Source organism: Scyliorhinus canicula, chromosome 9 (assembly GCF_902713615.1).
Source record: "Scyliorhinus canicula chromosome 9, sScyCan1.1, whole genome shotgun sequence".
In the NCBI taxonomy this organism is placed as follows: Eukaryota; Metazoa; Chordata; class Chondrichthyes; order Carcharhiniformes; family Scyliorhinidae; genus Scyliorhinus; species Scyliorhinus canicula.
Window position 1 is genome coordinate 118,314,948 of NC_052154.1, and position 24,743 is coordinate 118,339,690.

A 24,743-nucleotide genomic window follows, 5' to 3' on the forward strand; every position below is an offset into this window, starting at 1 on the left:
AGCCAGCTCCTTCCACAGCTGATTAGTGACCAGTATGGAGACAGAAAAATCCTTCCTCTTGAAATGTCACCAGAATGGGCAAAATTGTTGCGACTCAGTATTCTCAGTTATGCTAGAACAGAAAATATGGGAAACATATCTAAGGGTAATTGGTTATTGCCCCAGATGTTAACTGTCTCTGCAGATGCTGCCTGACCTGCTGAGTATTTATGCCAGTTCTTTGTCTTCACTTCAGATTTTCAGCATCCGCAGTATATTTTGGCCAACATGTGAGCCTCTCGTGACCTGTGGACAAATATGAGGATGAAACGTTCTCTTTTTGTTTCAGACACGTACCTCAGTGAACAAGATTGCTGTTTCTCCAAAATGGAAGAATTACGGTTTACGGCTATTCGGCTACATACACCCCTACAAAGATGGTAAGGATGGATGGAGGTAGATGGAGATACTCAGGGTATCCAATAGGCTGAGGGGCTGCATTTCATTTATTCTTCTTTGTTGCTGCTCATTGATATTGAAATTCTATCACCAATTATCTTGTAAAGGCAAAAGCATTTTGAAAATAAACTTCTGATAGCTTAGCAGGGTCATAAAGGCTGGGATTTTCAATTGCTGATAGGGTTGGGAAAGGGTGTGTGCACAATTTGAAAACTATGTTCCCACAGGGTGGCACAGGATTCCGGCGCCTTCTGATCATGACACACTTTTCCGAGGAAGGAATCCCACTCTCCTCCAGTTAATAACCCATTAACCTACTTGAGAAGAGGGTGAGAATGCAATTTTCAACGTTGAAATCACTGAACACAAACAGCATGGAGCCTGTTAATCCTGTTGGTTCAAGGCGGACAGAAGTTAAAGTTTTTTTCAATGTTGACCAATTTCTGTGATCTCATGCTGGATCATGCTTCTTTACCTTGTATTTAGTGCTTTGGCCTCTTGGGGTGAGGCTGTGCACCCTCCGAGATGCTGCCTGTTCTCCTATGCAGAGCTGTGGCAGGCCCCATCATGGCTGCTGTTTGCCTTTGCCTCTCGCACTTTGCAGGCAGCTCCCGTCCTCTGGTAATGCTGAGCACTACAAATTGGGCAACTGAGCTTATCTGCAGCCCAATTAAGACATTCAAATGCTGTGCCTTTAAAGGAACAGAAGCTCGACAGCAGGCAGTTAACTGACTGAGTGACATTTAATCTGGTCGGGGCTTCAAAATCTGTCTGCGATTCAGTTTCCACTGGCTTTCCGGCAGGTGGAAACGGCAACAACTGTACCATTATATTCAGCTCCGAGTGTGAACTGAACTGAAAGTTCATTGTCTGAAAATTGATGACTGTGGAGAGGGAAATGAGCCTGGCATCTAACACTGGTATTTGATTTTAATCTACTGTTGTCCCCTCACTCGTCTCTCCTACCTTTAGCAGCAGGGTAGAAATGGCATTACGCCTAGTGATAAATGGGTTGTTAGAAAGAAGAAATCTGAGAGGTTCAAATTGTAGGATCATAGATTATAGCTAGTTTATGTCTCTTCCTCCCCGTCCCACCCAACCCCCTTTTCCTCAGTGCTGCGGCAGTCACGTTCCAGGGTAGTTTTCCATCTGTACTGCATTGGCATTTTACTGAATGCATGATGAGGCAGAAAGAACTGTTAAAGATCACATGCGACTTTCTCTCAATTTAATTGAACTGAGGAGTGAAACCTGGATGTATTTCTTCACACAGTGTGGTAGAAATTTGGAACTCAATCCCTAAAAAAGCTGTGGAAGCAGAGTCGATTGAAACTCTTGAGGACTGAGATCAATAGATTTTTGTTAGTTAAGAGGGTCAAGTGATCTGAAGCAAAGTTAGGTACAGTAAGTGACAGAACAGGTTTTTGGGGTTGGATGGCCTCCTTTTGTTCCTATTTTTCTATATTAATGTGCCCAACAACTTGCAACAAAGTTTGATTTTAATGCGCTGTCACTCCTTCGTTTCCCGGTTCAGTCTCTGAGCTCCCCTCCTATTGTTTCAATGGCACAGCACAATTAGCGAGCATCACTACGGTCAAGTGGATCCATTACTTTCCTCCCTGAACATCTGTCTTGATGATGATTCATGCCCAGGGAGTGCGGATAAAAAATTGCTCTGATGCAATCTGTCTTACTGGAACACTTTGGACCTAAGGGGAGTGCTAATGATATTGGCCACAGTTTTTTGGTTCCACACAATAGAGGGCTCTTTGCAAAACTGACAAGAGGGATAAGGAAAATAAACCATTGAATGATTCTGAAAGATGGAACTGATGAGTCTAAAGTTCATCACATCAGCATTACTTCAGGTCAGCATTACTTCAGGATTAGTTGCTGAACCAAGTAGATGAACTGACACTTTTCCCACCCCATTGTGGCATAAAACATGATTTAATTTCTGTGTGGTGCTGTATAACCACTTTCATGCACCATCACACATGACAGCCACCTTCAATGTAAAGTGGTATAAAAGCAAGCAGCGAACAAAAACAAAATGGTAGCTGATGAACACTAAATGTTTATTGATCCGATAAGAATTCTTTGAAACAATAGCATAGCTATGAAGAATTCAAACGTGGAAGGTGACCTAGTCTGCAGGTAAGTAATCATTCTAGACGTCACTGATTAAAGAGGCAAAGGAACGTAGAAAGAGGAATAGGCCATTCAGCCCCTTGAGCTTGCTACTTTGATCAATTAGATCTTGACTATATTTTATTTTACTCGCCTTTCATCCATATCCCTTGACTCCCTTTCCTAAAAAAATGTCTAACAACCTATCTTGAAAACATCAATTGTCCCAAATCCACATTCTTTCATGGAGAAAGAATTCCAGATTTGCATTGCCCTCCTGAATTTATTCCAAACTGCCCAGCTCTAATCTGAAGATTATGCCCCATTGTTCTTGATTCTTCTCTGCATTTACGGTATCAAATCTTTTTCAACAAAGGGAATATTAGTATTAATAGATCTCCTAGGCTGTGGCTGACATCTAGTCTGATGTTAGTCTGGGGGTTTTCCCAATTAGTTTATACACACACAGGGCGGGATTCTCTGAACCCCCCCCCCCCGCCGTATTCTCCGGCGCTGGGGTTTTGGCGGGGACGGGAATTGCGCCGTGCCGGTCGGCGGCCGCTGGCAGCACCCCCCCCCCCCCCGGCCATTCTCTAGCCTGCGATGGGCCAAGTGGCTGCCCGTTTTCGGCGGGTCCTGCCGGCGTAAATCACAACAGGTCCTTACCAGCGGGACCTGGCTCCATGGGCAGCCTGCAGAGTCCTCGGCGGGGGGTGGGAGGGTGGGTGGGATCTGGCCCCGGGGGTGCCCCCATGGTGGCCTGGCCCATGATCAGGGCCCACCGATCCGCGGGCGGGCCTGTGCCGTGGGGGCACTCTTTCCCTCCGCACCCGGCCGCTGTCAACCTCCGCCATGGCCGGTGCGGAGAAGAACCCCCCCCCCCTTACGCATGCGCTGGGATGACGCCAGCACACTCTGGCGCTCCTGCGCATACGCCAAATCGTGTCAGCCGGCGGAGGCCCTTCGGCGCCGGTTGGCGTGGCACCAAGCCCTTCCGCGCCAGCCGGCGCAGCGCCAAACACTCCGGCACCGGCCTAGCCCCTGAAGGTGCACAGGATTCTGCACCTTCGGAGCGGCCCGACACCGGAGTGGTTCATGCCACCCCTCGGTGCCGGAGTGACTCGCTCCGCCGGTTCGCGGAGAATCCCGCCCACATTCTTTGGATGTGTATTCCACAGGAGCAAGATGAAAAAGTGCAGCTGCCATTATGATGCATCACATGCACTTTCACATGTTTGAAGTTGAAAATCCCCCAGGGTACAGCTGATATTTCCAACTGAAGCCCAGAGCACGAGACAGAACCATGGCCTGAACCTAGGTGCAAATATTTCCAACGTTAAGTGACCAATTTTATTTATACATATTTTTCAGTTTATTTTTGCGGATTACGTGTTTTATGTGTGCATTATAAATTTTGGCTGAGTGAATGAGCTGAATTTTCACCTCGGAGGCAGGAAACATGGCCCAGACGGGCAGAATTCTCCGCTCCCGGGAAAAATCGTGAAGGCCGTCGTGAACTCGGCCGAGTTTCACGACGGCCTCGGAGGCCGCTCCCCTCAGCGTATTCACCCCCACCCGGGGGGCTAGGAGCGGTGCTCCGTTATTCTCGGCCGTCGGGCCATGACGCTTACATCAAGACGGCGCGCCGAGAATGACGCGATGGCGGCGCCTATGTGACATCAGTCGGGCATGCGCAGGTTGTCCGGCTCCAACCCGCGCATGCGCGGCTGACGTCACGACGGCTGACGGCTCAAACCCGCGCATGCGCGGTGGCTGACTTCCCTCCGCTGCCCCGCAAGACGTGGCGGCTTGATCTTGCGGGGCGGCAGAGGGGAAAGAGTGCGTCGCTTTGAGACGTTGGCCCGACGATCGGTGGGCACCGATCGCGGGCCAGTCCCCTCCCGAGCACGGCCGTGGTGCTCACTCCCCTCTCCGCCCCCCACAATCTTCAAACAGGCCTTTGGCGCCCATGTTCACGACGGCAGCGATCAGGTGTGGTTGCCGCTGTCGTGAAACGGTCGTGAACGGCAGGCCGCTCTGCCCATCCGGGTCAGAGAATCGCCGGTCACCGTGAAAAACGGCGAGCAGCGACTCTTCCGAGCGGGGGTGGGAGAATCCTATGGCTACTGACTGACCAACATGAGGGAAATCACAAACCAGTGACAGTTCCCCACAGGCTGATTACCCCATTTCAGCATGAGGGCAGCGTCCTGAAGCTCGGGGAGAAAATCCTTCACAGTGTTATTTGCACAGTCAGGACAGGCCCTAGAGTGACCCAATCTACTTGCAAACTTTGCCACTCAACGTTACAACACACATACAATTTCCAGCCGTATCTTCAGATCCCGGCTGAAGCCATCCCCGGAGAAGAAGGTTGGGTGCAAAAAGAGACGGAAGAGGGAGGGACATGCCATCTTTTCAGGACATTCGCCATTGTGTTTAGGGAAGCTTTTAAAGGTCCACGTGGGTGAATGAGTGAAGTGGGTAGGTAGGTGGGGACGTGAGCTGGATAGATGGAAGAGTGGGTGAATAAGTAGTTGGGTCCACATCGCATGTCACAACTTCTCCCCTCTCCACATCAGATTACAAAACCTCCCCTGTCCAAATCACATCGCGCAACCTCTCCCCTGTCCATATTGCTTTGCACAATCTCTCCCTGACCATATTGCATTGCACAACCTCTCCCCTGTCCATATTACATTGCACAATCTCTCCCTGACCATATTGCATTGCACAATCTCTCCCTGACCATATTGCATTGCACAACCTCTCCCCTGTCCATATTACATTGCACAATCTCTCCCTGACCATATTGCATTGCACAATCTCTCCCTGACCATATTGCATTGCACAACCTCTCCCCTGACCATATTGCATTGCACAATCTCTCCCTGACCATATTGCATTGCACAACCTCTCCCCTGACCATATTGCATTGCACGATCTCTCCCTGACCATATTGCATTGCACAATCTCTCCCTGACCATATTGCATTACACAACCTCTCCCCTGTCCATATTGCATTGCACAATCTCTCCCTGACCATATTGCATTACACAACCTCTCCCCTGTCCATATTGCATTGCACAATCTCTCCCTGACCATATTGCATTGCACAATCTCTCCCTGACCATATTGCATTGCACAATCTCTCCCTGACCATATTGCATTGCACAACCTCTCCCCTGTCCATATTATATTGCACAACCTCTCCCCTGTCCATATTATATTGCACAACCTCTCCCCTGTCCATATTATATTGCACAATCTCTCCCTGACCATATTGCATTGCACAACCTCTCCCCTGACCACATTGCATTGCACAATCTCTCCCTGACCATATTGCATTGCACAATCTCTCCCTGACCATATTGCATTGCACAATCTCTCCCTGACCATATTGCATTGCACAATTTCTCCCTGACCATATTGCATTACACAAACTCTCCCTGACCACATCGCATTGCACAACCTCTCTCTGATCATATCACATTACACAACCTCTCTCCAACCATATCACATTACACACTCGCTCCCTGACTATATCGCATCACACAACCTCTGCCCAACCATATTGCATTATACAACCTCCCCCCCGTCCATATCACATTACACAACATCTTCCTGATCATATCACATTACACAACCTCTCCCCTATTCATATCGCATTATACAGCCTCTCCCCTGTCCATAGCGCATGACACGACCTCTCCCCTGTCAATAGCGCATAATACAAGCTCTCTCCTGTCCATATCGCATTACACAACCTCTCTCCTATCCATATCGCATTACAAAACCTCTCTCCTGTCCATAGCACATAACACAACCTCTCCCCTGTCAATAGTGCTTAATACAACCTCTCCCTTGTCCATATCACATTATACAACCTTTCCCCTGTCCAAATCGCATGACACAACCTCTCCTTTTCCATATCACATTACACAACTTCTCCTTTTCCATATCGCATTACACAACCTCTCCTTTTCCATATCGCATTACACAACCTCTCCTTTTCCATATCGCATTACACAACCTCTCCCTTGTCCATATCGCATTACACAACCTCGCTCCTGTCCATATCGCAGTACACAACCTCTCCCTTGTCCATATCGCATTACACAACCTCTCCCTTGTCCATATCGCATTACACAACCTCTCCCTTGTCCATACCGCATTACACAACCTCTCCCTTGTCCATATCGCATTACACAACCTCTCCCTTGTCCATAACGCATTACACAACCTCTCCCTTGTCCATATCGCATTACACAACCTCTCCCTTGTCCATACCGCATTACACAACCTCTCCCTTGTCCATATCGCATTACACAACCTCTCCCTTGTCCATATCGCATTACACAACCTCTCCCTTGTCCATATCGCATTACACAACCTCTCCCTTGTCCATATCGCATTACACAACATCTCCCTTGTCCATACCGCATTACACAACCTCTCCCTTGTCCATATCGCATTACACAACCTCTCCCTTGTCCATAACGCATTACACAACCTCTCCCTTGTCCATATCACATTACACAACCTCTCCCTTGTCCATACCGCATTACACAACCTCTCCCTTGTCCATATCGCATTACACAACCTCTCCCTTGTCCATATCGCATTACACAACATCTCCCTTGTCCATATTGCATTACACAACCTCTCCCTTGTCCATATCGCATTACACAACCTCTCCCTTGTCCATAACGCATTACACAACCTCTCCCTTGTCCATAACGCATTACACAACCTCTCCCTTGTCCATATCGCATTACACAACCTCGCTCCTGTCCATATCGCATTACACAACGTCTCCCTTGTCCATATCGCATTTCCACAACCTCTCCCTTGTCCATAACGCGTTACACAACCTCTCCCTTGTCCATATCTCATTACACAACCTCTCCCATGTCCATATCGCATTACACAACCTCGCTCCTGTCCATATCGCATTACACAACCTCTCCCTTGTCCATATCGCATTACACAACCTCTCCCTTGTCCATATCGCATTACACAACCTCTCCCTTGTCCATACCGCATTACACAACCTCTCCCTTGTCCATATCGCATTACACAACCTCTCCCTTGTCCATATCGCATTACACAACCTCTCCCTTGTCCATATCGCATTACACAACCTCTCCCTTGTCCATATCGCATTACACAACCTCTCCCTTGTCCATACCGCATTACACAACCTCTCCCTTGTCCATATCGCATTACACAACCTCTCCCTTGTCCATAACGCATTACACAACCTCTCCCTTGTCCATATCACATTACACAACCTCTCCCTTGTCCATACCGCATTACACAACCTCTCCCTTGTCCATATCGCATTACACAACCTCTCCCTTGTCCATATCGCATTACACAACCTCCCCCCCGTCCATATCACATTACACAACATCTTCCTGATCATATCACATTACACAACCTCTCCCCTATTCATATCGCATTATACAGCCTCTCCCCTGTCCATAGCGCATGACACGACCTCTCCCCTGTCAATAGCGCATAATACAAGCTCTCTCCTGTCCATATCGCATTACACAACCTCTCTCCTATCCATATCGCATTACAAAACCTCTCTCCTGTCCATAGCACATAACACAACCTCTCCCCTGTCAATAGTGCTTAATACAACCTCTCCCTTGTCCATATCACATTATACAACCTTTCCCCTGTCCAAATCGCATGACACAACCTCTCCTTTTCCATATCACATTACACAACTTCTCCTTTTCCATATCGCATTACACAACCTCTCCTTTTCCATATCGCATTACACAACCTCTCCTTTTCCATATCGCATTACACAACCTCTCCCTTGTCCATATCGCATTACACAACCTCGCTCCTGTCCATATCGCAGTACACAACCTCTCCCTTGTCCATATCGCATTACACAACCTCTCCCTTGTCCATATCGCATTACACAACCTCTCCCTTGTCCATACCGCATTACACAACCTCTCCCTTGTCCATATCGCATTACACAACCTCTCCCTTGTCCATAATGCATTACACAACCTCTCCCTTGTCCATATCGCATTACACAACCTCTCCCTTGTCCATACCGCATTACACAACCTCTCCCTTGTCCATATCGCATTACACAACCTCTCCCTTGTCCATATCGCATTACACAACCTCTCCCTTGTCCATATCGCATTACACAACCTCTCCCTTGTCCATATCGCATTACACAACATCTCCCTTGTCCATACCGCATTACACAACCTCTCCCTTGTCCATATCGCATTACACAACCTCTCCCTTGTCCATAACGCATTACACAACCTCTCCCTTGTCCATATCACATTACACAACCTCTCCCTTGTCCATACCGCATTACACAACCTCTCCCTTGTCCATATCGCATTACACAACCTCTCCCTTGTCCATATCGCATTACACAACATCTCCCTTGTCCATATTGCATTACACAACCTCTCCCTTGTCCATATCGCATTACACAACCTCTCCCTTGTCCATAACGCATTACACAACCTCTCCCTTGCTCCCTTGTCCATAACGCATTACACAACCTCTCCCTTGTCCATATCGCATTACACAACCTCGCTCCTGTCCATATCGCATTACACAACGTCTCCCTTGTCCATATCGCATTTCCACAACCTCTCCCTTGTCCATAACGCGTTACACAACCTCTCCCTTGTCCATATCTCATTACACAACCTCTCCCATGTCCATATCGCATTACACAACCTCGCTCCTGTCCATATCGCATTACACAACCTCTCCCTTGTCCATATCGCATTACACAACCTCTCCCTTGTCCATATCGCATTACACAACCTCTCCCTTGTCCATACCGCATTACACAACCTCTCCCTTGTCCATATCGCATTACACAACCTCTCCCTTGTCCATATCGCATTACACAACCTCTCCCTTGTCCATATCGCATTACACAACCTCTCCCTTGTCCATATCGCATTACACAACCTCTCCCTTGTCCATACCGCATTACACAACCTCTCCCTTGTCCATATCGCATTACACAACCTCTCCCTTGTCCATAACGCATTACACAACCTCTCCCTTGTCCATATCACATTACACAACCTCTCCCTTGTCCATACCGCATTACACAACCTCTCCCTTGTCCATATCGCATTACACAACCTCTCCCTTGTCCATATCGCATTACACAACCTCTCCCTTGTCCATATCGCATTACACAACCTCTCCCTTGTCCATATCGCATTACACAACCTCTCCCTTGTCCATAACGCATTACACAACCTCTCCCTTGTCCATAACGCATTACACAACCTCTCCCTTGTCCATAACGCATTACACAACCTCTCACTTGTCCATAACGCATTACACAACCTCTCCCTTGTCCATATCGCATTACACAACCTCGCTCCTGTCCATATCGCATTACACAACGTCTCCCTTGTCCATATCGCATTACACAACCTCTCCCTTGTCCATAACGCATTACACAACCTCTCCCTTGTCCATATCGCATTACACAACCTCTCCCATGTCCATATCGCATTACACAACCTCGCTCCTGTCCATATCGCATTACACAACCTCTCCCTTGTCCATATCGCATTACACAACCTCTCCCTTGTCCATATCGCATTACACAACCTCTCCCTTGTCCATAACGCATTACACAACCTCTCCCTTGTCCATATCGCATTACACAACCTCTCCCTTGTCCATACCGCATTACACAACCTCTCCCTTGTCCATATTGCATTACACAACCTCTCCCTTGTCCATATCGCATTACACAACCTCTCCCTTGTCCATATCGCATTACACAACCTCTCCCTTGTCCATATCGCATTACACAACCTCGCTCCTGTCCATATCGCATTACACAATGTCTCCCTTGTCCATATTGCATTACACAACCTCTCCCTTGTCCATATCGCATTACACAACCTCGCCCTTGTCCATAACGCATTACACAACCTCTCCCTTGTCCATATCGCATTACACAACCTCTCCCATGTCCATATCGCATTACACAACCTTGCTCCTGTCAATATCGCATTACACAACCTCTCCCTTGTCCATATCGCATTACACAACCTCTCCCTTGTCCATATCGCATTACACAACCTCTCCCTTATCCATAACGCATTACACAACCTCTCCCTTGTCCATATCGCATTACACAACCTCTCCCTTGTCCATACCGCATTACACAACCTCTCCCTTGTCCATATCGCATTACACAACCTCTCCCTTGTCCATATCGCATTACACAACCTCTCCCTTGTCCATATCGCATTACACAACCTCTCCCTTGTCCATATCGCATTACACAACCTCGCTCCTGTCCATATCGCATTACACAATGTCTCCCTTGTCCATATCGCATTACACAACCTCTCCCTTGTCCATATCGCATTACACAACCTCGCCCTTGTCCATAACGCATTACACAACCTCTCCCTTGTCCATATCGCATTACACAACCTCTCCCATGTCCATATCGCATTACACAACCTTGCTCCTGTCAATATCGCATTACACAACCTCTCCCTTGTCCATAACGCATTACACAACCTCTCCCTTGTCCATATCGCATTACACAACCTCTCCCTTGTCCATATCGCATTACACAACCTCTCCCTTATCCATAACGCATTACACAACCTCTCCCTTGTCCATATCGCATTACACAACCTCTCCCTTGTCCATACCGCATTACACAACCTCTCCCTTGTCCATATCGCATTACACAACCTCTCCCTTGTCCATATCGCATTACACAACCTCTCCCTTGTCCATATCGCATTACACAACCTCTCCCTTGTCCATATCGCATTACACAACCTCGCTCCTGTCCATATCGCATTACACAATGTCTCCCTTGTCCATATCGCATTACACAACCTCTCCCTTGTCCATATCGCATTACACAACCTCTCCCTTGTCCATAACGCATTACACAACCTCTCCCTTGTCCATATCGCATTACACAACCTCTCCCATGTCCATATCGCATTACACAACCTTGCTCCTGTCAATATCGCATTACACAACCTCTCCCTTGTCCATAACGCATTACACAACCTCTCCCTTGTCCATATCGCATTACACAACCTCGCTCCTGTCCATATCGCATTACACAACCTCGCTCCTGTCCATATCGCATTACACAACCTCTCCCTTGTCCATATCGCATTACACAACCTCTGCCCTGTCCATCGCGCATTATTCAACCTCTCCCCAATCATATCATTTTACAGAACCTATCCCCTGTCCATAACACATTACACAACTTCTCCCCTGACCATATCATGTTACACAACCTCTCCCCGACTATATCGCATTACTCAATCTGTCCTCTGTCCATAGCGCATTACACCACCTCCCCTCTGCCTGATTCAGATTACATATAACTCCTGCCTGTATCACGCTAACCAATATCATTCCTGTTTTACAATACAAGTTCATCCCTTTTTTAAATATAAATTTAGAGTGCCCAATTATTTTTCCAATTACGGAGCAATTTAGCGGGGATTTTCTACCTAATCTGCACATCTTTTGGATTGCGGGGTGAGACACATGCAGACACAGGAGAATGTGCAGTCTCCACACGGACAGTGACCTGGGACCAGGATCAAACCCGGATCCTCAGTGCCGTGAGGCAGCAGTGAAAACCACTGTACCACCGTGCTGCCGGCACAAATTCATCCCTGTATCACATTACAACTTCATCCTTGCCTTATTTGACATTGAATATTATCATAATTAATTATAATTCTGTTTAACCAAAATATTTTTTGGGTGGAAATGGAGAGATCAGGGGCGGGATTCTCCGACCCCCTGCCGGGTCGGAGAATCGCCGGAGGGCGGCGTCAATCTCGCCCCCGCCGTCTCCCGAAGTCTCCGACACCAGAGATTCGGCGGGGACGGGAATTGCGCCGTGCCAGCCGCCCCCCCCCCCACCGCCGATTCTCCGGCCCGCGATGAGCCGAACTCCTGCTGCTGTCATGCCGGTCATGCCTGTGTGAATCAAACCACCTACCTTACCGGCGGTACCAGGCGGCGTGGGCGGGTTCCAGGGTCTTGGGGGAGGCGCGGGGTGATCTGGCCCCGGGGGAGTGCCCCCACGGTGGCCTGGCCCATGATTGGGGCCCACCGATCGGCGGGTGGGCCTGTTCCGTGGGGGCACTGTTTTTTTCTGCGTTCACCATAGTCTTCATGATGGCAGACACAGATGTGACCCCCCTTCCCTGCGCATGCGTGTGGATGACGTCAGCAGCCGCTGACGCTCCGGCGCATGCGCGAACTTCCTTCGGCCCCGGCTGGCATGGCGCCAAAGGCCTTTCCCGCCGGTCGGCGGGGCGCCAACCACTCCGGCGCGGGCCTAGCCCCTCAAGGTTAGGGCTTGGAGTTCACGCCACTCCATCTCGCCGGGGCCCCCCGGGCCGCGGGTCGGGGAAAATCCCGGCCCTGGTGTGCAGGCCCAGGCACATTAGGGTCTTCTCCCATGAATACTCTCATTGCTGCTATGACTGACCTTTGGCTTCAACATCCACAGTACATTTGTGGCCAGCTTCTAAAGTTCACCTGGCAATGATGAAGAAGGAATTCTGCTGGCAACTGTTTGATGTAAAAATTTAGATGTGTTTTTATACCATTCTTATACAGGACAAAGGCAAAGCAGTAATGTAAACTGAATTGGTTCTTGCACAACGGTTTCCCTCACTGTTGGTGATTACTGTTGTAAGGATTTGTTCAATAGGGCTGGAACTCTCTGGCCGTTCGCTGACGACAGGATTCTCTGGTCCCGCCAGCAGCTCACCCCCTCCTGTGGGTTTCCCAGCGGCATGGGGTGGCTTCAATGAAAATTCGTATTGACAGACGTGGGAGCAGAGATTGTCGCCGCCAGCGAACGGTGCACCGCCTCCAGCTGCCAAGAAACACGCAGCTGGGAGGCTGGAGAATCCTGCCCGAGGTCCCACAAAGAGGCCAGAAGCTTGTGCGGTTCAACAGTAGTGTTTATTGGTGACACAAAACTATTTACATGTACACAAGCTCCAGCCTAGAATATGAGCTAACTCTATGCTTAGTTCTACACAGGTCTCTGTATTCTCTTAGACTGACCCAGGCCCCTTATCATGTGACACTTTACATCACACTGTCTGAGGCATGGTTTTCCAGTCCCACATTTACCTTGCTATGCCAAACACCATTATACTTCCTCAAGTCTTCCCCAAACATGTTTGAAGTAGAATATTTCTTGACGCGCTGCCCGTTTTCCACCACCAACCCAAGTCCATGACTTTATAAATTCAGATGGCCTGAAGGCTCGTCAATTGTTCCAAATCTTGTTCTGGGTCACATTTGGAGAAGTGGAAGGTTCAGTTGCTTTGGGAAAGTTTTGTTGATTTGAAGTTGAAATTATAGTGTTCTGTATTTCCGGCAATTGGTTGCCTCTGTCTGATTCACTTGAGTGTCTAGTAGAAGGTTCGGCTCAAGGGACGAGGTTCTGTTCTGCCTGATCATTCCCTTCTGTTCTGCCTGATCATACCTTCCGAGGTACGTATGAATTATGACTTTGATTGATCATTGTCTCTCCAGACAATGGCACCCTCCATTTCAAGGTGCCTGATGCTAACCTTGTCACATTTGTGTAATCGTAGCAGGTTTCTGGTCTGGCACCTCCTATTGCAAGTGTAAGTCAATCTCTGTATGCAGGACTGTTCTCCATCCTGAACATTCTGGTAGCCCTTGACTGCCTACCCCAAGATTAATTTCACTTTAGCCGTCATGTGTAACTGCTTCACTTTGATCTATCAGGAGAAGTAAGCAATCAAGATGAAGAAGGGTTTGCCACTGAACTTGAATAAATCCATTCCCACGGCTGGGTCGGAAACTATGTGGGGATAAGGGGCTCCCTCTGGACATGTTTGTGCAGTGCGTATACCTGGTGCTTTGGAATAATTTCTTTAATTGCCCTCAATATTCCTGGCCACCACACTGCAGACTGGCCTGTGCTCTGCACTTTGTAATGTCCATGTGGTCTTGGTGGATTCACTGGAGAAACTTTGGCTGATGGGAATCTGGAGTGACCAACTACTCGTTATATAATATAAGATCATCTATCACAGTGAAGTGTTTCTGCAGTTCAAAGCAAATTTTCATAATGTTGCCACCTGGCCTCTGCTGTAGTCACCCTTGTTGACAGGAATGACGGATGTTAACACTCTCCATCTCGCGACTGCTCCTGGTGTGTTTGTTGAAGCCTCCCTGAGGTAGCCGGCAGCTGTTCTATCACAAATTGACTTGAGCTCATCGACCAGGTTGATATAATGGGCTGGTTTTCCCATTTGGGAGACTATGTTCTCCCACCGGGGAGAATCGCCACTGATTTGGGCTCATGCTGGGAGTGTGCGCCAGAGGCGATTCACAGTCACTTGCCATGCAAATTTTTGCATGGCGAGGATTACGAGGTATTCCGTCGCGAACCCCACTATTAGCCCACCTGCTCAAAATGTCAGCTCTTGACCACATCAAAAGCAGTCGAGTGCTTTCATGTCCTCTTTTTCTCTGCAGAAAACTTTTTGTTACTGCTTTTGATGTGGTCAAGAGGTATCAATCACAGCTCGATGTTCATAAACATGGTGGTTAGTTACACGCAGAGTACCTGAGATCCATTCAAACGTGAAGGGAAATTAAATTAAACCATCCATACAGCTGGCTGTATGGAAGCGGTGATTCACAGCCTAGTATAAGCAATTTTCCATTGATGTGAATGAAATCCTTGCAGATAACATAGATGAGTTTTAGAGCAGTGATTTTCTTCACTCTCTCTGTCTGGAGTGCTCTCTGGCTTCCGGACAGGTACTATGGGGGGGGGGGGGGTCTCTGTTATGGAGGTTCTGTAATGGGGGGGAAGCTTTCTGTTATGGAGGCTTCTCTGTTGGGGTCTCTGTTATGGGGGGGTCACTGGTGGGTGCTCAGTTATGGGGGGTCACCGGTGGGGGCTCAGTTTTGGGGGGGTCCTGGTGGACAGGATTTTTCATTGTGGGGGAAGGGGATCTCCGATGGTGGGGGAACCCATCTAGAAGACTTACCCCTTGGCCCAGCATGAGGGTCACGCTGCAAAATACCTGCACCGATCCACACCAATGTGAATTCTGGCCCAGAGGAGCGGCGAATCACAGGCAAGTGGTGAATCTGGTGCCCAGCCCATTGACCTATTTTCATACTCCCACTGGTGAGGTGCACAAACCTTGATGATACTGCCAGTGGGGGACCAGAGCATCGGGCGCCAATCCCATTTTTTCTCCGACGCTGGATTGTCCACCACATTGGCAATCCGCTACCGGAGGACGGCGGAAAATCCAGCCCAATATGTCAAGGTCAACTGTGGCTGAAATTCTCTGGCTGTTCAGATTCTCTGTTCCTGCCGGCAGTGCACCCCTGCCTGGGAGTTTCCCGACGGCATTGGGTGGCTTCAATGGGAAAACTCAGTGACAAGCGGCAGGAATAGAGAATTCCACCACCAGTGAATGGCACGCTGATGAGAGATGTGTGGCTGGCGGACCAGAGAATCCAGCCGTGTGGCCCTGGATGGTGCGCCTGCGGTCATTTGACATGCTGCATCATATGCAAAGCACATGAGACGCAAGCAGAACCTCTGAATTCTGAGGGGCATCTTCACAAGTTCCTTCTCATTTAACTGTGAGACAAGTGGTTTATGACATGTTTTGATGGTGATTTACAGGCCAACAATATAGTTGGAGCACTTCCAGCAAGCCCACATGATGGCGAGAACTTCCTTTTCAATAACAGCATACCGTATCTTTGTGTTTGACAGTCCACTTGATGCGTAATACATTGGTCAGTGACTTCCATTTGGTTGCCCCTGGAGAAGAACTGCCCGTGGACGTGTGGAGGAGGCATCTGCTGCTATTGTAGTGGGCAGAGATGGGTTGTAATGAGTCAGAATATTGGTTGGGAGCAGAATGTCTTTTATGTGATCAAATATTTGTTATTGGTACACATCGCAGCACCACACCTGGCCGTTCTTGAGGAGGGGCTCTGTGACATGCGCCAGGTTGGGCAGGAATTTTGCCAATTGGTTCCCAATACCCAAAGATTTGTGGAGGTTGGCAATGATGGGTTGGGAATTCACTTATAGCCTTCATTTTGTGTGGGACCGCCGTGATGTTTTGCTGCTCATATTATGTCCTAAGCACCAAATCAAGAACTCATATTTCTTGTTCTGTGTCAGCCCTGCTTTCTGCAATTGCTCTCAGACAGCCGTGAGCCTTCTCTCATATTCCTCAATGGTCGTACCATGCACCAAAACATCATCCATATGACAGATGACTCCCTCCAGGCCTTGTAAGGTGGCAGACATTGTGTGTTGAAAAATCTCGGCTGCCAAGGTAATGTTGAAGGGCAAGCATTGAATCAGAATCTGTCTAATGGGGTGATAAACGTAGTCAGCAATCTGGACTTCTCGTCTAGCGGAAGTTGCCAGAAGCTACTGTTCGCACTGAGTTTCAAAAACTGCTTTTGGAGAGATGGATCAGGCCCATGCTACAAAAACATTGGAGAAGGATGAATTTCCGGGTTGAATAAATTGTACCGTGAGTAGAGGCAAATATAGATGTAAAATAAAAAAGTTAGGTAGATAATATGGACTAAAGGGGTTTTCAGGTTTAAAACATAGACCACAGGAGGGGTGAGTAGAAGCAAAATGATTGCTGCAATATAAAGTGACAATGTCACTAGAGAGAATGCATCAAAGGTTATATAGGATAAAACTATGGCTCAGGAAAGGCAATAATAGGGAAGTAACAGTATGGTATGAAAAGACATGAGGTCCCTCATCATCATCTGACAGTGTTAAAGGGTGGTAGGAAAAGGAGGTGCATTGGGCACAGAACAGCGTAATATCCAGCAGGAAGCAGAAAATGGTATAAAAAGAGATTCAGCATTTGATTCACTACGAACATTGTTTTTCTGACATCGTTAGGTTTAGATAAGCTTAGAACTGCCCTGCACAGAGGGTTTTAGTTGTGATATTTGATCGGGCGGAATTTACCTGCTTTTCAAGCCGGCGGGATATTCCGGTCCCACTGAAGATGTACGAGTTTCCCAGTGACAAGGGCAGGACCATAAAATACCACTGGCGGCTGCCTCCGCCGCCGAAAAACACACAGCGGGTTGGTCGGTAAATCCCGTCCGTACTATTTTGCGTAAATGGTAAAATGATGACTATTTTGAAGCAAGAATAAATTGAGTGAATACTCAGACGTGTGATGTCTCTAGCTTTAGGAATCTGTTAATATGATAAAGAATGAATCAGCCCACTGTTTGTGTAGGTTAGTTGGTAATTAAGATGCTTTGTCGGGACATTACGGGACACATATTGGATACTTTGGAAGCAGATGGAATAATCGGAAGAGACTGGATTTTGCTTTTATGAGAAATGTTTAGAGTAGTTGTCACTTTGTACAAGATTGACCTGCATTGTAAGACTCAGGGGAAGCCCAGTTACATTGTTTTTCATTGATTTTTGTGATACTTTCAATTTGGTACTTCATGTAGGCCTCATAACGAAGCTGGAAGCTCAAGTGGTTCCAAAGGCAATGTAGTGTTCAGTAAATCTTTCCTGTTTTGAGAGATCAAGCACAGGGGTGAGGCAAGATTACCCATTCATCAATATTATCTGATAACTTTGTCAGTGATGTGTTGAATCACAGCATGGGATAATGTTAGTGTCTATAAAAACAATTCCTGAAAGTATTGCAGTGTTGATTTACACAAAACGTGTGCATCTTGTATTGGTGATACATATGTTTACTTGTTCTGGAACTGAATTAACAAACCTATGGCAACTTGTGAATCAAATTTAAAAACAAACACAAAGGTTGCTGTATTGTTATCAGTGTCCTTCAGAAGAGGGAGCCTGTTATCTAGACTGGTCTGACCTACATGTATGTTGCAGGTTTGCAGACTTTCAAAGACCTATTCCTTCAGATTTAACATTACTGGTAGCTTCCAAACATGATCCTCATTTCACCTATAATTGGGATGACTTTAACCTGGGGGTTTGCAATATGGAACCCTTTCTTATATTCTGACTGATCCAATCTCATCTGCCTCCAAGAGCATCTCTCTGTGAAAGCCAGGCAAACACATACTGACTGACAAGCTACAGTGTGTATCAAGGATGACAACTTAGGGAAGCTATGTTTCTTCATTTGAATTTATTCAGGAGATGCGAGTGACACTGATGAAGCTGCATTTATTGTCTAATTTCAGATCCCCTAACAATTGTATGGTTTGCTTGATCACTTCATAGGACATTAAGAGGCACATTGTAGCATTTTTGAGGATAAAATGATAAATTAAGAGATTTTGCCTTAATTTACATTTGATCCAACTTTGAGTATGACATGTTAAAATTCTTCCTCAAGTTAAGAAATGCAAGACAAATTATTCAATTTATTATTACTCATCACTTTTCTCTTGGATATTGTAAAAGTTATGTGTTCCATCAAGCATTTGAAAGGAACCTTGTAGTTCAACATGATGAATTATAATTTGCTGCAGGAGTGAATCTAATGCTGTCTGCCATGAGGTAGACTTGCCTTTGCACATTTAAGTGTAATTTTTTTCCTGTAGCAAGCAATGTTCCTCTTTGCTGCACAGCCCAGAAGTTCATAGAACCCCTGGAGTGCAGAAGGAGGCCTTCCACCCATCCAGTTTGCATTGACTCTCCAAAAGAGCACTCTATCCAGGCCCACTCTGACATCCACCCTGCCCTATCCTCGTAACATAGATACAAAGTGGCAATTTAGCATGGCCAATCCACCTAAACTGCACATCTTTGGACTGCGGGAGGAAATCTGAAACCCACGCCGACACGGGAGAATGTGCAAACTCCACACAGACTGTCACCCAAGGCGCTGTGAGGCAGCTATGGCATTCCCACACAGGTTGAACACAAATCAGCTCCTTTAAATTTCTGTTCAGGTTGCTGGCTCTTGCGAGGGTTGGATGCAATTTGTCGACAGGCACTTGTACCGTAAGCTGTCCTCATAGGCTCCCGAACCTCAGGTTTGCACATTGCTTGGTCTCGCTTGCCCAGGAAACCTTTGGTCATCCTTTTGGTCAAACAAAAGCCTCTTTAAGTTACTGTAGAAACAAACTTAAACCATATTTCATTCAGTATGACCAACAAAAGACGATTGGATGGCACATTGGTGGCAAGTCACAAACCAGTAATGGCAAAGTGAAGGAAAACAGGCATCTGAGACCAGAGTGAGCAGAAAAGTTAGGTTAAAGTGGGTGTATTCAATGGCACATCTGGTGAAATAAAGATACAAAAAGATTAAAGGCCAGATTTTCTGGTCATGCCCACCCAAGACTGGAAATTCCCACCCAAGGTCAACGCACCTTTTAAATGCTCTGTTGAATTGTCTGTCATGCCCGTGACAATTCCCGTGGAAAGCTGGACTGTAAACCTTGCACCTAGATTGAAGGGAGACAAAAGAGAAAAAAAAAATGTTTTATTGAAACATTTTAATTTTACATTTTACATTCTTGAAATCTCCAACAGCAATTAACGCCTGAAGGAATTAGGTTCCACATTTGTAATTGTTACTTTTCAGTGCCATTGTGGTTATTTGGCAGTAATTTGAATTTATCATGTTGATAAAAGAGCAAATAGACTGAAAAGACTTGATTTATCTTTCTCGGGTGAGTTTAGTTCATATTTACCATACAAATACAGCATTTTCATGAAGTTCAATACATTTCAATAGTGAACTAGATAGTGAGATGACATGTTTGCAAAGCTACCAGCAGAGTGGTGCATCTCATACAACAACTTTGGTTTTCTATATTTTCCATGTGCTCCTTGCTTGAAGCTGCCATAACATTTGCACATAAAGAACTATTCATGCTGAGAGCCTTACCATTATTTTGACAGCAAATTATGTTTCCATATGTGTGATAACATTGCAAGATTTGCTTTTCTGTTTCCTGTGTTCTTATGCAAATCCTCCTGTGTTCTATGTACAGGCACAATGATTATTATCAATGTGTATATATAATTGTTGTGACAATCTAGTTCATAATTCAAATGTTTTAGAATATAACTTTTAGCTTTAGGAACTCCAGATTTAACTATAGAAAATAGGGGTATCCAGTTGAGAAGCTGGTGAAAGCATTCCTGAAGTAAATAATGCAATTTAAACAGGCCTGAAAGGATGTTACTTAAAAAGGTTGGGACCGTGTTGATGTAAGAGGCTAGCAGCCAGAAAGGGAAAATCATAAATTAGAAGATGAACTAATTTAGCTAAAGAACTGGAGATTATGGCAGGGATTCTCTCAGTCCGGGGTGGGGCCAGAGAATCCCGCGATCGGTGCGAATCACCATTCTGCCCCGACGCCGGGACGCGATTCTCCGCAGAGCAGAGAATCGGCGCCATTGGTGCTGGCGTGGTCCCCCCCCCCCCCCCCCCCCCCCCCCCGCTGAATCTCGGCCTGGGATGGGCTGAGCAGCCGTTACAAAGAACCCAAGTCCCGCCGGCACCGTTCTAATCTGCTCTCAGCCGGCAGGACCTCGGTGTGGAAGGGTCGGGGGGCGGCCTGTGCGGGGGGAGGGGGGATTGATCCCGGGGGTGGGGGTGGCCTCCGTTGTGGCCTGGCCCACGATTGGGGCCCACTGATCGAGGGCCGGCCACTCGGTCTGGGGGCCCCCTTTCTTTCGCGCCGGCCCCTTTAGCTCCACGCCATGTTGCGTCGGGACCGGCGCGGAGAAGGGAGCCACTGCGCATGTGCGCATTGGTGCCGGTGCCACTGCGCATGCATGGACCCCGCGGTGCCCAGTTGACACCAGGATCAGCATCTGGAGCGGCATGGGCTACTCCAGTGCCGTGCTGGCCCCCTGTAGCGGCCAGAATTGATGATCCTGAGGCCGTGTTGACGCCTTTGAGAAATGCGACGCCGTTTCCGACGGCGTCAACACTTAGTCTCAGGATCAAAGAATCCCGCCCATGACATTTGCTGTTATTCCATCATTCATGTCATTTACCAGAATTAAGGAAAGCTTTGGAATGGAAAGGTAGTTAACTTGCATTTCAACTTGGGAACAGGCCGGGTGTGTCATATCATCATGAAGATGGGTGGATCTTAGTGACAGTCTTTGGGCGCAATTCTCCGCACTCACGACGGTGCGGAGAATAGCGTGGCTCGTAAAATTTTACGGCCACGCTAGTCCGACGCCCTCCCGCTATTCTCCCCCCCCCACGCCCGACTCCCGATACGAATCGCTGCCGCCGTTTTTTTACGGCCAGCAGCGATTCTCAGCTGTCCGATGGGCCGAGTTCCCAGCCCTTTACGGCTGTTTTTACGAACGGCAAACACACCTGGTCTGGCCGTTCGTAAAAATGGCTGTAAAGTCCCAATTTTTAAAACCATGGCACCGATTGGCACGGCAGTACCACGGCCGTGCCAAGGGTGCCATGGGCCCACCGATCGCGGGCAGCGGGTCCGATGCCCGCGCACTCTTTGTCCCTCCGCCGCCCCGCTGTATCACTTCGCGGGGCGGCTGAGGGGCATCCCAGCCCGCGCATGCGCGGGTTTTGCGCAAATGCGCGATGACGTCATCCGCGCATGCGCGGGTTGGAGTCTTCCAATCTGCGCATGCGCGGCTGACATCATATGACGCGTCAGCCGGCGCAAACTCTGGCAAGCGGGCTTAACGAAATTCGTTAAGCCCGCGATGCCGGAGTTTACGGCGGCGGCATGCTAGCCCCGACCGGGGACCAGAATCGGTTCCCGGTCGGGGAGGGGGGCTGGCATCAAACCCGCCCGGATTTGACGCCAGCCTTACGATTTCTCCCCCTCTGGGAGAATCGCGCCCATAATTTTTGAGTATATCTCTATTAATTTAGTTGGGGCATTGCCAGCAGGCAATACGTGGTAATGTTTAAAAACAGCCAGGAGACTATGTTAGCTTTGGATCTTATGTAGCTTGTCACTCCTTGGAAGTCAGGAGACAAAGCTAAACTTCCACGTGAAGTAGAGTGAATGCTCGACCTATCATCCATGATGCAGCCTGTGATTGGGAACTGGTATTCAGAATGAGACAAAGTTGGCAAGGAGAAAAGCAACTGGAAAATCTGTTTAGTGGGAAGTTAAAGGACAAATTCTACAGTAATCCTCTCAATAAGAGACGGTTAACCTTGTTTTAGTTAGAGTTCTGGAATCAACTTGGGTGTAGTTTGGAACCATAGCAACAGGCTATTGGAAAGCAAGAGTGTTTTCTGGTGTTTTCAGCCACTGCGTAGGAGTCACAAGGAGGCTTGTTCTTAAGATATGAAATCCAGAGTCAAGAGATCGGTAAAGAATTTGGAGGGTAGCTTATCCAAAAGGTAATGGAAGGACCCCCATGAAAGCTTGGCAAATAGTTGGGACACTGAAGAGAAGTCAGAGTGATTTCTGGAGAGTGGTGACGTAGCTTTTGTTTTGGTGCCAGCAAAGCGAACAAAACATTGGGCGGCATTCTCCCCTACCCAGCGTGACGGAGGGTCCCGGAGTAGGGGAGTGGCGCCAACCACTCAGGGGTCGCGCCTCCCCAAAGGTGGGGAATTCTCCCCACCTTTGGGGGCCAGCCCCGCGCCAGAGCGGTTGCCACCAGAAGACCGGCGCAAAAAACCGGCGCCCCTGGCAGCGGGGCTGGCCGAAAGGCTTTCGCCGGTCTGCGCATGCGCCGGCAGTGACGTCAGCGGCAGCTGGCCAATGACGTCACTGCCGGTGCATGCGTGATGTGGGGTTCTCTTTCACCTCCGCCATGGCGGAGGCCGTGGCGGACGCGGAGGAAAATAGTGCACCCAGGGCACTGGCCCGGAGTCCCCCCCCAGGACCCCGGGGGCCTACTCGCGCCGCTGAGCCCGCCGTTCCAGAGGTGGTTTAAACCTCGGCGGTGGGAGAGGCCTCCCAGCGGCCCATCTGGGCCATGCGGGCCGGAGAATCACCGCAGGGGCCTTTCCGACCGGAGTGGCGAGATTCCGCCGCCGCCACATCCCGGGTGGCGGAGAATCTCTGCCACGGCGGGGGCGGGATTTTAGGCGCCCCCAGGCGATTCTCCGACCTTGCTGGGGGTCAGAGAATTTCGCCCATTATGTTTTGTAAGATAAGGGAACTCTGGGCGGGAAGTACAAAGTAGAACTGGGTTTACAGTGTAAGTCTTTATAAGCTAGAGTGTGAAGTTAATAGTGATTACTTGATTTAATTTTTTTTCGAGAGACATTAAAGTTTGTTTTGGTTTAAGAATGTGAAATCTTGAGGCGTAGTTCCGTCAGTTAATTAATGGATGTTTGGATTTCTTCTTTAAGCGTTAAGGTTCCCTCGTTGGGTCATAACAATATTTCCAACTTTATTGATTTTGTTTCTATTTTCCCAGGTGATTTCCAGTTTGCGATTGCGTCGGATGATAATTCCGAATTTTGGCTCAGTTCTGATGAAAGTCCAGCAAACGCCAGACTGCTGATGCATGTGGGCAAGGTACAGAATGTTAGCTGAGTCTCACTTATCTTGCCTGACAGCCATTCGGGGCTTTTCATAGTTGCTGCATTGAAATGCCGATTGGGGATCTGGTTGATATTTTTTTTATTGATGGGCACTGTCTGCATGTCTACCTCTGAGCATGAAGTCGGCATTGAAATCCAAAGATAAAATCAGACTACAGCACTAAAATGCCTTCATACTGAAGTCAATGCCACATATTATAAAGCGAGTAATGTTCCTTTTAAAACATTTGACAAATTATATTTCTCTTGGGAGAAAATTCCTATAATGTATTAATGTATCTTTTTAACTTTATGTTACAATTTTAAAACCATTTATATCAGCTGTCTATATTGAACCGTGACTGTTGAGTACATTTGATCTAAGCAAGGCAGTAGTTGGGAGACTGCAGTGCCTCAGAGCTTTCAGCCTGAGGAGGGGAAATTTCAACCAATGCCATTATTTTTCATTGTCACATTTCTGGAAAATTATTAATTTATTTTGACATCTGGACACTTGACTACCAACTTTTTACATCAGAGGATCCCAACTTCTGTATTAAAAAGGAGCCAATTTTCTGAATCAGGTGATGTTTTGGACACCTGGCAGTAGGCCCCCTTTCA

General features: G+C 47.7%; 1 protein-coding gene across 2 annotated transcripts in view; it reads left to right on the forward strand.

The window, feature by feature from the left end:
* LOC119971632 (N-acetyl-beta-glucosaminyl-glycoprotein 4-beta-N-acetylgalactosaminyltransferase 1-like) overlaps window positions 1-24,743 on the forward strand; it is a 1,002,314-nt gene that overhangs the window by 580,261 nt on the left and 397,310 nt on the right. For both annotated transcript variants that reach the window (XM_038807455.1, XM_038807457.1), the window contains 2 exons: window positions 329-419; window positions 24,017-24,117. In XM_038807455.1, coding sequence (XP_038663383.1) covers window positions 329-419; window positions 24,017-24,117 — 192 coding nt within the window. The remainder of the gene's footprint in view (window positions 1-328; window positions 420-24,016; window positions 24,118-24,743) is intronic.